Source organism: Camarhynchus parvulus, chromosome 10 (assembly GCF_901933205.1).
Source record: "Camarhynchus parvulus chromosome 10, STF_HiC, whole genome shotgun sequence".
Taxonomy (NCBI): Eukaryota; Metazoa; Chordata; class Aves; order Passeriformes; family Thraupidae; genus Camarhynchus; species Camarhynchus parvulus.
In genome coordinates, this window is record NC_044580.1 from 7331797 (window position 1) to 7345094 (window position 13298).

The following is a 13298-nucleotide window of genomic DNA, read 5'->3' on the forward strand; positions in this document are numbered from 1 at the left end:
TATTTCTGGAGTTTTTTCTTTATATGGAAAATGTGCTTTAGGGCTGGCCGAAAATACAGAACTTTATTGTTTGTGCGATGACAGGTGACAGCTGCCCAGTTGAACCTTGCTGCAATTGCTGAGCCCAGTAAAGCTGAGTGTGAAGGTGAATGTTCCTCACTGGGGTGCCTTGGTCAGACTTAGTCCAAGTGTTGGTTTCATGCCTGGTGCCAGCTCTTGCTGTTGTGACATACAACATCCCATTGCTGGTGTTGCCACTGTATTGGTGCTTGCCTGGTTCTGCTTTCCATATTCATAAGGCACTCTTACAAGACAGTGTTAGTGTGGCTTGAGTTGCTGACATAAAGGGGAGATGTGTGCTTTGATCTATGGAGTCCTGTATTTGGATTGTAAAATGGCATGTAAACCCATCAGTGTGCCTAGCACAGTCTGTGTGAACAGGATGGAAAGGCATTGCCACAGAGTAGGAACTGGCTACAGAAAAATGAGAGAGGATAAATATTCAGGTTTTCATGCCAAAGAGATGGCACTTGTTCAGACTTAGACTACATCCCAGACTATTGAAGTGCTGAGATGAGCTGGCAGGTGACAAGATTTGATGTTTGCACAAAATCCCTTAGGCTCATCAACAAAGAAAAAGAATTATCACAGAAGCATAAGACAACATAAATGAAAGAGAATCAGAAAGATAAAAATACTAACATATCATGCGAGGAGATACTATTAATATATCTCACTGCATTCTAAACATGCTTTACAATGAGTTCTCAATGAACAATTGACAGACACCCTTTATGTTCCACAGTCATAAAAAATGCAAATTAAAAACTCCCAAGGTATGAGATGGAATATAAGGTAGGAGATAATAGAAGGATACTTTAGAAATTGCTCATTCGCCTGAAGTAATAATGGGTTTTAATTGGAATCTCTCAGCTGTAAATTTGAAAGAATTTGTCATAATGGTTAGTAAAAGGATCCAAAGAACAAACAAATCTGTGAATGGAAATGTCCTAAGAAGAAAGATTTAAGAAGGTAGAAATCTTCAAACTGAAGTAATGAGCTTTGTAGATGTCAAATTATTAGATGCTTATGTGCTTGATAAAGACATCCAGAGGAAGTCCAAACAATTGCTTTGAAATATTTTCACATCTCCAGAAGTACAAATCTGTATGTGTGAATGCAGCTGGTAAACAGAATTCAGCCTCTGGGGTTAGGGATTGCTGTGCCAAATGAGGCAGTGGTTCATGTAGTCCATACAGTGTTACTGGCAACTGATACCTCTTCTCTAGAGCAGACCTGCATTATTACGTGGTCACAGAATAAATGGCTCTTTGGAAACTGTTCTAGACTCAAGAGACAGAAGCTCCATCTGAAGCCAGTCAGAGTTAACCAATGCTTGGATCTTGCTGCTCTCCTCCCTCTCTTAAAAATGGTACAAGTTAAGCTTGGATAAGGAGACAAAACTGAAGAAAAATATATAGTGAGGCTTACAAATTGGAGCAACACTGGGAAGTTATTCCAAACTTAAGGAAGGAGCAGGGACCTGACTGTATGCTTAAGATGTTTCTAAGTTGGGATCCACAAAATAGTTAACAATTAACCTGAATGTGCCCATGCCTGGGCTATGCTGTCCTTGTGCTGTGCTGTGTTTGTTCTCTGGCTGCAGGAAACCTTGGCCAGGTAACCATAACAGAGGAGCTGCAGGCAGCTCCCACTCAGTGCTGGCAGTGATGCCACTTGGATGTCCTTGCCTTTTATCTGAAAGTGCAGCTGGAAGTTCTCATGTGAACATCCTTTCTGCTTGACCTTTGAAGTAGTGAGCAGAGCTGTTTTCTGGTAGGAAAATTCTATAAAAACTCAAATAAGGTGGCCTTCCATGGGCAAGACGTGTGTGTGGATTGGTGGCCCGTTTTGCTGCACAGTTGGGGGATCTGAAGGGATGTGAGACTGTCTGTACTGTCCTCTCTTTGTAGTGCTCACTCCAGCAAATGGCATTTTAAGCATTACTTCACAGGATCTGAGTGCCTTTGTTACTGCTTTTGTAACAAACCAACACCTTCTAGTGAATAGTCAACATTACCTGATGAAATTGCAGATCTTTCTGTTTCTTTTGTTTTTCTTACCCAACTTGTTAAAAAAAGAGTAAGGCATGACATACAAACTCAGGAAAGCCATATTAATTAAGTCAGAAGTGAACTGAGGACATGGAAAAATTATTTAGAAAGCATTTAGTGCTAAAAAGACAGCTGTTGCAGATTACAGTGTTTAAATACCCCAAATAAAAGACTGTCTTGATATGATGCAGAATACATAACCGAATTATTTTAGTTCGTGATAGGTCATAACATTTCTGCCATGTGTTTTGGATATGTCGGAAATATCCTACTGGTGATGTAAATACTTGAAATGTGTTGGAACATTTGCATATCTATTCTCCAATGGCTTTGTCGTGCCTCTTCCTGAGTCTGTTCTTCCTGGGCCTGCCTACCCTTTTTCTATATCTGGTAATACCTCAGTTCTGATATCATTCAAAGGCTCCATTTTTGTCCCTGTGGCTCATCTTTTCTCTGCTGTGAGCTTCCTTTTAAATAAACTGCTTTTATATGGATTATGATAAGTTATGTATCATTGGAACTTTGCCTATCCACACTACCTAATTAGATGATGCCTATTAGAATAAAATTTCAGTGGATCTCAGGCTGCTGGTTCAAGTAATGCTAGAAGTATCTCCTGATCCAAAGCACAGGCTGCTGTTTGTGTAGGGGGGTTTTGAGTCAAATGTTAAAATTGTACTTGAAAATTGGCCCAAGGACTGAAATGAGCCTCAGTAGCTTGTGAGCTTCATTTTAACCTATCTGTGCATAAAAAGAGCCACTTCTTGGTGGAACTGTTTTTAAAGTTGTGTATATATTATACCAAATAAGCTAAATGTGCTTTTAAAGCCTTCATATGTGGTGAAGGTTGGAAGAAGAAGATACATAGGAAACTGGAAATACATTTTTATTTCTTCAGGGGTTGATAGCCTTATGTTCACTTATTAACTTGTTGGTAGTGGCTTTTTGTGATGACTAAACAGAACAGGGCATTACCTGCCTGCTGCTGGAGCTGAGTGCATCTGTAGCCTCAGGTTTTTGAAGCTCTGTGTGGAGGAGGTAGCTAGTGGGCATCAAGAGAAGCTGTCCCTGCAGCCTTCCTCAGGTAGCCAACCCACCTATGGCTTCAAATCAGTACTTCTCAACATACTTACTTAGAGAGCTGTTGGGCTCTCTTTTTGCAAATATTCTTTTGTTTCTGGTATGGGTGGGAAAACACAGCACTGTAATTTATCCTACATTATAAATTAACTGATAAGGACTTCGTCATCTCCTTTCCCTATCAAGAATACCCTTGAGTGTTCTATTTGCCTGCTCTGTATCAGTACTTCAAAAGGACACTTGTTCCAAGGGCTATGATAATCATTTCCCAGAGGGATCATGCCCAAATCCTCCTTGCTCTGAGACAAGAAGAGGCATTTTGAAACATGTTGTTTAAAAAGCTGTGTATAAGCAATGATTAATTCTGACTGGAAAAAAGATCTCCTTGATTCTATTTCAAATTGCTTTGAAAAATTAAAACCGTCTTTCCTGCTACATATGTATAGATGAGAATGATGATGAAGTGCCTGTGTCTAAGAGGCCCTGCTCAAAGGTTCTTTCACCAAAAGCATAACTAAAATCTGCTCTGACAAGGATTAGTTGTGGACAGCAAAACTAACACAGGGGCCTAAAATGGCTGTCTCCGAAAAAGCAAAATAGCAGATCTCAGTGCTTGCTAATAAGGAATTGCTGGAGACCTGTTATTAATTGTCTAACTTTTTATCAAAAACAGTAGCTGTATAATAATAGGAGGATATTTGCATTTCCCTTTGCTTTTGGCAGAGGAAATACTCTAATCATTAATAAATATAATTTTACAGCATGTACAAAGTTCTACATTCTTGTCAGTCAGCCTGGTTTTTAGGAGAACTTTCTTGTGGGATTACTTTCTATGCCAGCCAGACCTGAAGATATGTGCACATTTCTTAGATGGTGTGCCATTAAGTGTAGTTTGGTATTATCAGTAATTAATTCCCAGTGACAAAACTTTCAAGATCATTGGAAGCCAATCAGTGGACCAAGGATAACACATTGAAAATCTGTGTACTCAAAAGTATTTGAACATTAAAAACACCTCAGAAGTAATTCAAACCAACTAATAACAGCAATTATTTACTATTCCCACTTTCCTAATGAAATAAGAGAAAAACACTATAAGAAGGAGCATCTTGTGTGAAACTGGGATGTGGGAAGATGGAAGTGCATTAGTGATGCTCAGCCACACACCATATCAGAACACAGCTTCTCCTGGTCTTAGCAGTGTTTTAGGCACTGGCAAAGAGGATACAGCACATACTACCTCATACACATATGGAGAAGGATACTCTCAAGGTATTTAAAGAAGAAAAGCCCAAATATGTAATCCCTGGAAAATTCTTACTTGTCTAACATTGCGATGGGTTGAGCTGTTAGCAAAAATATCCATAAGTAGTGTGTTAAACATGGGATCATTGGTGGATAATTAATCTGGGAGCAGTTGACTGGAGCTCATCACTTCAGGGTTTCTGTTCTGGCAGCTCTCCTCCCCCTCAAGCTGAAAATAGAGAGAAAAATATGACATCTGAGTGGTGGTGATTCAGACAAGTGTTTACCATTTCATTCAAATGCATATGCACAAAATGAGTATGACATTCCACCTCCACTATAGTTGCTCTTCCTACTATGCAGGTTTGCTCATCAAGACAGAGATATTTCCAAATGAAATTGCTTGTAAATCGTTATACAAGTCACAAAAATTAGGAAAAACATTTTTTATATCTTTCTCTTCTACCCTGTGAGAGTTGGAGAGCTCAGCATCTTTCCTGGGAGGCATGGAAGAAGGGAGCTGGCCCAGAGCAGGTGCTGGTGCCTGGGGAACACAGGCCCATGCTTGGAGAGCAGCTTTGTCTGCAGGTTGCCCTGGAAAGGAGCTACTTGGGCAGAGAATTTCTGGTTCACATCTGGTCTGTCCCTGGGTGATGGTCACTCCTCACTGTCATCCTGCAGGAGTATGTAGAGCTGCAGGGCTTGAGACTGCTGGAGTCAGTGGCTTGGCTTCAGGCAAAGCACATGTATCCAAACAAGGATATGTTGCTTTTAAAGGAAAGAAGAAAAGCTAAGGAAAACAGAACCTTTGACTTTGGAGAACTGAGAGTGAAAAGGAGTAGGAAGGGGCTGATGAAAACCTGCAAATGAGCTAAAAGCAGCACAGTTGCAATGCAATGCAGAGACAGCTGCCAGCCTGAGTGACTACCAGACAGAAGAACTTGCTTACAAAATATAAATATAAGCCTTCATGTTTGGATCAGTTTTGCATCTCGTTGTCACGGTGCTTGAAATCAGTATTAATTGCTAGGATCTGGCCTGCATTTAACAGTAAAGCCAACAAGAGTGTTAAGTCTTGGGCTCTTAACTACATCTCTGCATTAGTCTCTTTACTGAGACATTGCCTTAATAGTAAAGAAACTGAGATTATTAGAATACCAATAGATATTTACTTCTCTTAGTCATAGCAATGACTCATGACCAATATAATGTTTTTCTATTAATTCCCTGTTGTACACAGTTTTCCATTTACCTATCATTGTGACATTGTGAGTGGTTCATAACATTTTCTATTGTATGACTCAGTAGAACAAAAGACAATAGGACAAAAAGCTGTTTCTGCCATTTGCATGGCTTTGGTTTTTTTGTTTTGATTTGGTTTTTTTTGCTGTTGGGTTGGTTTTTTTTTTGGTTTTTTGGCAGTGGTTTGTTGGGTTTTTTGTTTGTTTGGGATTTTTGTTTTGTTTTGTTTAGTTGCAGTTAAAATGACTTCTATTCCTTTGGTTTAAAGGAAGACCAGCAAAGATAATGTATCCAGTTTGATTTAAAATCCTCTGTAGCAAAAGTGTATGGTACATTTAATAAGTTAAAACATACTTTGCTGTTACTTGATGTCCTAGCTTTTATCACTTAACCATCACTATAGTTAACATATATTCTTAAATCAAAGGCTATTGTGATAATCCTTTGGAATTCTGAAACAAATGTCCTTTATCCATATAATTTCCTCCTTTAAAAGCAAACACTGCTTTGTTGTTTTTTTTTTCAAAGTAATTCAGTATTATGGTGTACAGATTCTCTTTGGCCTAGGAAAAGCATTTATGATAAAGGAAGACACAAACCATATTACCATAAATGTATATAAAATTCAAACCACAAATTGGATCTATCAGGATGAATGCCTTCAGCTTAGAGATGGATTTTTTTAAAACTTTGTAAATTTTTGATCTTTCATGGGACTGAAGGTTAATTTAGGTAGCAAGAGAAGTCAAATTTGTTACCAGATAAGAATTCACTATTGGGATGGACTAATGAGGTAAAATATTAGCAGATTTTTAATGGTATGGATATACAAAGTGTTCCATTGCACTTAGATGATCCAAATTCAGGTTATTCTCTGCAACTGAAAATCAATTATTTGCTTTCAGAATAGCTCTCTTTCACTAATAGTTTGTAATAGCATACCACCATAAAATATTAAATGATGGAGATATATATCTAACATAAGAACTGAATGTTTGTTAACAAACATATCATGGTTTATGTTCCTCCATTTTAAAGTAAAAGAATAATCTGGGTGAAGTGATAGATATCCTGCTGGAATACTGGAGATAACTATTGATCCACTGAAAATGCACGTAGACCTTACCTTAATATATGGATGCCTCTGGGTATCAAACCCAGAAACACAAGTTCTGTGTTTCAGACCTGATCATAGCAGGTCATCTGCTTATGGATTTGGGCATTGACTGACTAACGCCTATTCTCAGTCAGTGGTCTTTCCACACAAAAAATGAGGCAGGGCTGTGTTACTCTGCTACTTAAAAAACGTAATATAACAAAATGAGTATGTTAATGTCCTGTTGTAAGTTTCAAAAGGGCATTATTTTAAATTTTAAAGTTATTGAAATGACACATTACTTAAAATTTAATGTTTGAGTTTTGATGTCCTATAGAAAAAGCCCAATAAGTAATGCACTAATAAAATATTCACAATAAAGCCTTTATTAAACAGGACTTTGGGATGCTTTTCTTATAGCCCTTACAGTACAGAAAAGCTGAGCCTGAGACTGCAGAAAGGCAGGCAGAGTTCTGGCTAGTGACTGTAATGTGTAGTGAGATATTTATAGGGAGAAATAAAAGAGTATCTTTTAATAGACTACAATTATGAAAAAAAAAATTAAAAAACCTCAGCTGTGAGCTTTTGGGGCTCTGATGCTTTGACTTGGTTTGTACACTCTAGCAGAGTATGAGACAGCATTGCAAAACCCAGTGTTGGTGTTTGACAGCCACAAACCCACATGCTTTTTCTAGCAAGCTGTAACAACAATTTACTAATCATCGTTATACTCAATCCCAGAAAAACCTGGACCTGGAAGTCATGCCTGTTGTAACTTAGGCAGATTTTCCTTCCTTGGCTGTTACTCAGAAACTTCAATTGAGACACAATTTAACTTGTGCTGGAAGACTGATGTAGGCAAAGCCAAGCTAAAGGAATCTATCTAAAGGGTCTATTCAGAAACAGAAGAGGGCTGTTTATTTTGAAATACCCAAAAACTTTTCCAGGTCTTATTTTCCAAACTGTCTTGGTTGGTCTTACAACGACATTGTTTCCCTGAGTAAATCTACCAACTCATGAAGCCACTTGCCCAGATGCCACTTTGTCTGTTTGTAAAACAGACCTGAATTTTCATAGCTAACACCCTACACTGATTTTGGGACATGCACAAACTGATGTTGATATTGAGGCTGTGTTTCCTTGGAGCATCTGGTCAGCCTCTGGAAGGAGAACGAGTGTGTGTGTGTGCTAATGGGCATGGGTTTGCCTGAGTCTTTCTGAGGAGGTGTTACCTGTGTGTTCTGTGGTCTGCTTGGGGCACAGTCCAAAGAGCTGAGCCTGGGTCTGTGTTTGTTTTGGAAAGGAAAGAGTTTCTCATCAGATGATGATGGCAGAAATAGGTCACTCAGGGCATGAGGGGCCAGGTTGGATCAGTTGAAAGGTGGTGAAAGACCCTGGTTCTGTGCCAGTACAGGTGCTGCCAAATTTATTTGTTGTTAGCGACCAGTGATTTTCAGCATGTTCATCCTAAGAGGGAGGTATGTTCTCTGCACTCCCAGATTGTGCAGTGCCTGGAGGAGTTTGGCCTAAGCTTGTAGTAAGGCTTATGGTTACAAAGCTCAGACTAAAACATTCTATTTACTGCTTTTTCAGCACAGCTCTTGCTGTTGTCCTCTGCCTGCTGGAAAGATGGATGGACAGGGACAGATTCCTGAGGGATTGAGTCACAGGCTTGCATGGGGGGCAAGCAGATTTTTTTTCTCGAGAAAAGTCTTGACAACCTCGTTGTTTTGATTTCAGACATAGCTTTTACAGTTTATTTTTTTCTGTCCTCTGGCATTCTCCTCACTTGGATGTTATGTCAGGTCATCTCCTCACACAGCTGGGACTTCCTTCCTCCTCAGAGCACCCTGGAAGGCAGCAGTGCTTCATCCTGGTGGGGAAAGTCCTTTTTTCCTCTCAGTTTTCCCTACATTTTTGCTATTTCAGGTTCCCCGAATATGAGGGGTTAGGCAAGAGCTCCATTACTTGCGCCTGGCCCTCAGAGGTGCAAAAATAATCTCAAGCTGCAGCAGGAGAGGTTTAAGTGAGACATTCAGAAGAATTTATGTTAGACATTGGGAAGAATCATAAAAATGGTGATTAGATACTGCCCAGGGAGGTTGGTAGAGTCACCATCCCTGGAAGTGTTTAAGGAAAGACTGGTCACTTGGTGTCATGGTCGAGTTGGCGCGATGGTGTTCGGTCGTACCCGATGATCTTAGGGGTCTTACTCAACATAATCGATTCTGTGATTCTGTAAAGAAAGACCTCGACAGCGTAAACCACCAGGAAAATATTTAGAAAGGCGGCGTTATCCCACCGCGGCCCTGGGTAGGGCTGCCGAGGCGGGCAGGGCGGAGCACGGCGCGGCTCCTGAGGGGCGCTGGGGCTGAGGGCGGCGGCCGCGCGCCCCCTCAGGCTGCCCGCGCGGCGCGTGTCTCCAGGCGGGGCGCGGAGCGGAAGCCAATCGGAAGGCGTCGTCGGCACCCGGGTGGGCGGGGCCGAGGCTCCTCGCGCCAATCAGACGATGGGGAGAGGCGCGGGGCGGAGCCCGGGGTGGGCGCGGGGCGGGGCCCTGGGCGGGGCGTAGGTAAACACGGCGGCGGGGGGCGCGCGCCGTGCGGTCATGGCGGCGTCTCCTGCGGAGGTGCTTGGGTTGCCGGGCGAGGAGGTGAGCGAGGCCCCGGGCCGCCCCCCGCTGCCCTCTCCGCGGAGCCGGGCGGCGGCTTCTCCGCGGGGCTGAACACCCTGCGGGGCGGCTATTCCCTGCGGACCTGCCGCGGTGTGGCGCGGGGCGGGGGAGAAGAGTGAGGTGATGAGGGGGGTTCCGGCGGGATCGGCGCCCCGATACCGGCTGCCCTGAGCCCCGGCCTGCCGTAAGGTGGCGGCTGCCGCGCGGTCTAGCACCGGCATTCCTGTCTTCTCCCATTGGAAGCTTTGGAGCCTCCTCTATGGACGGAGGGGTCCGCGTGCGCTCGCAACTTCCTCGTGACGGAGTGAAGCGGGATTTCTTCTCCCCCCGCTCTCTTCCCGGTACCGGAGAATCGCGCCTTTGTTCCGGGCTTTGTCACAGGCGGTGTGACAGGAGCCGTGCGTGGATTAGAGCGATGCCTGAGCCATGGGGCTCATCCCAGCATTGCCATTAGCGGGAGTGTGAAAACCTGTCTGCGTGTCGGTGTTTTTTGCAATAAACCCGTGGGTGACTGAAAGTGACTCCTGCAGTGGCCTCTGTCCTCAGGTCGTAGTTCCTGAGCACGTGGATCTTTGGAAGGTGGCTGGGGCTGTACCTGTTACTGGCTGTAAGTGGCAGACAGGTGGGGGTGGCTGTTGCATTGTAAGCGAGGCTTGTGCGTGGGCCGGAATATTATGGAACTTTATCAAGAAGAAGGAAAATCAGGTTTTTTTTTTTCAATTGCAGATGCAGGAAGACTAAAAGCAGTACCTCTGAAAGCTGTTTGGTGACCTGTGTGAAATGTCAGTGGTGTTGTCTTTGAGCCAACAGGATATTTTACCAAGATTGTCTTTGATCAGTTCTTTTTTTGTGTTCAGGCAGTGATGAACTCTTTGTCGATGCGTACTTGTTGCATCCATAATAGGAATTCGGTTTGTTAAAGCTCTAAAATACTTCTCCTTTTCTTGTTAGCATAGCTCTCTTTCTCAAGTTTTGCTTTTTTTCTGGAGAAGTAACTTAAAAAGCTCTTGAATGACTTTTTTTTTCTTTATATTTGAATTACCTAGGATTTTTAATACAAAATTAGCACTCCATACTGCAAGGGTTGCATAACACTTCCTATTGCAAGATCCTGTTTTCATTTGCTAGTAACTTTCTGAGGCTATGTAGCTGTACTAAAAGATTCCATGCCTTAGGCTCTCTACTTTTACATTGCTAAGCTTTGTTCAGTTTAGCTGCTTTGTAACCTCTATAGCTATGGTGAACATGTTTTGAAATCTGCTTAAAATTTAACAATTCTGATCTTCCCTCAATCTTTTTGAGCATAAATATGTTCCTTTGGAACTGGGGGAAGGGGGGAAAAAGCATGTACAAAATCCATTAGATCTAACTTCTTCTGTAATTCAAAACTTAGCCAAACTTTTTCAAGTGACATATGTGAAGAGTGCTGTTTGTTTATGCTCAGAGACTTTAATATTCAGTGAGTACATACTGATTTGTGTGTAAAGAGCTTGCTCAGTTATCTCCATAGTTTATGAGATTCTGCATACACAAATGACAAAACGAATGATCTTAGGGTCACAAGAAAACTGCTCTGCTAGCTGCCCTTGCCTAGGATACAAGAATGGAAAATTCTTTTGTCTTCACAGAGAGTCTGGAAGATTGTGTACATAAAAGCACAAGAAAAACACGGTCAGAAACCCAAGTCATATTGAAAGTATCATCAAGGACTTTTCTGTTGTCCCCCCACATTGTTTTGCAGTCTTGTCATAGTTTGTCTGCACACTGCTGCTTTCCCAGGGCTGCTCTGGGGCCTGTTCTGCAAGATGGATTTGCTTTGGGTGTAAATCAGAATTGTCTAAGAAAAGAAAGCAATGTTAACTGCAAAACCTCTTGTTACAGCTTTTGGAGATGATCCTATGGTAAATATAATGATTATAAATAAATAGCCATTCAGGAAGGCAGGTGAGGAGAAGCTGGTGTAATTGCTGAGGCTGTTGAATGCAGTATTAGTGTGGATTCCATCACAACTCAGGTTAGGCATTTATGACAGGTATCTTTGTTAATGGCATATTAATCGCTTGGGCTCAATAAAGGACTGCTAATATGATGTTGCTGGCGCAGAAAGAAGCTGGGATAAAAAAGAAGGTGAAATTGAGGTTATTGTGTATACAGTGGGTTTGTGTATATGCTGTATGTAGGTATCTGAGTTGCAGTGCCTGAATCTAGCAGGTACAGTTTTCCTTAGTTTCTCTGGTTCCGTTTTTCTTCTGTAAAAGTATCCTGTCACCCACAGGACTTATGGCTTAGTTGAGTATTGAAATAATGAGCACCAGTAAGGTCAATGTGGAAAAAGCAATAGTTCTGTATTCAGAGCAAGGTCTTAGCAGTAGAAAAGTAGATCTCAAATGGGATAGAAATAAGAACAACATGTTGCTTTTTATCACCCTAGTAACTTTTTTTAAAGGGGAAAGGAATGCGATAAAATGTACTTCCTCCTTCCCAGCAGGTCCAATCCTCTCGCAGCGCTCTGTGCCGCAGGCTCCTTGGAGCCCTGGAGGAGCATTCCCTGCTGCAGCCTGAGGCGTGCCCGTGCTGGGCGAGCCCTGCCTGCCCTGCCCTGCCCTGCTCGGGGTACATCTTCCTCTGAGTGCAGGGCAGGTGATGTTCACACCCCCAGGTGCAGGCTGACACAGCTGCTGCTGCTGTTCTTTGTCACAGCAGGGTTTTGGAAGGGGGGCTTTCTCATACAAAACTTTCAAGTCGTTAAGACTTGGATTTCTGTAGGTTAATCACTTTGATCAAGCATTTTCTAACAAGATATTAACTTCCATAGAATATATTTTTGTGACAATTGACTGCAGTACTAAGTACAGTATTTTCTAACAGTCATTGTGGAATGCTCTTTCAAAGGTGGAAGGAAGAGTTGTTGCTATCTTAGCTAATGCGCTGTTATTTCTTTGGTTACAGAAGGAATTAAATTTTTTCCAGTGGTTTGCTGTGTTAAAAATGTAGTTTTTAGAGAATTGTCTGGTATCTATTTCTGTTTTCTATTATAATACCTGCTTGCACTGTAGGGCTTTGGAATGGCATTCAATAAAACAACGCTGATTGTCTATATACATGACTTTGATAGTTTATTGTACAGATGTCTGTATGTCAGAGTTCCTACACTTCCAGCCTGAATCAAAGACTTCTGATTTTGTTTGGCTCTTTTTATGTTGCTCAGATGACATTCTAAGTTAGATAGGTTTTTAGATCTGTAGTATCTATTATGTGGGGTTGCTTTCAGGGATGAAACTAGAAATGGGAACTTCTCACGGGCAAAAATGCACTTCCTACTTGCATGCATTTGCCATTTCAGCTTGCTCAATCACTTGAGACCTGTCCTGTGTAGAACAAGCATTCTTGTTTACTGCAGGTTGCCCAAGATTTCTCACAGGCATATGGTATTTCATTCTGGAAAGCTTTAGATATATTATTTTGTTCCTTTAGGACCTACTGCTGGAGTAGGTTGTTTATGGTTATTTAGCTTGTAGTTGGTGAGCTGAATGTCCAGGATACATGGTTTGTCTTCTTAGCTTCTGCACACCTTACCCCACAACTCTTCCCGTATTGCTGTCTTTTGAAGGTGATGCTGATGACTAGAAACATTTCAGACATGACTTCAGAGACTGGCACGGACTAATCTTCTTTTGGATTGCCTCTGACAAAGCTAATAATGTTGTTTGGCTCCTTTGTGCCTGAGCTGGAGCTGCCCAGTGCTTCTGTTCCTGTTCAAAGCCTGTGGTCTCCCCAGTGCCTCTGTACAAGGTGTATGCAATATCTGACTGTTCTTATACAGGCACTCAGACAGAAAAAAAACAGA

The 13298-nt window shown here is 41.9% G+C and overlaps 1 protein-coding gene across 1 annotated transcript in view; it reads left to right on the forward strand.

Annotated features, from left to right (window-relative positions):
• The first annotated feature begins 9322 nt into the window (after positions 1 to 9322).
• The window catches only part of NEDD4 (NEDD4 E3 ubiquitin protein ligase), a 51465-nt gene continuing 47489 nt past the window's right edge, over positions 9323 to 13298 (forward strand). The window contains exon 1 of the mRNA XM_030955081.1: positions 9323 to 9430. Coding sequence (XP_030810941.1) covers positions 9386 to 9430 — 45 coding nt within the window. The 5' untranslated portion in view covers positions 9323 to 9385. The remainder of the gene's footprint in view (positions 9431 to 13298) is intronic.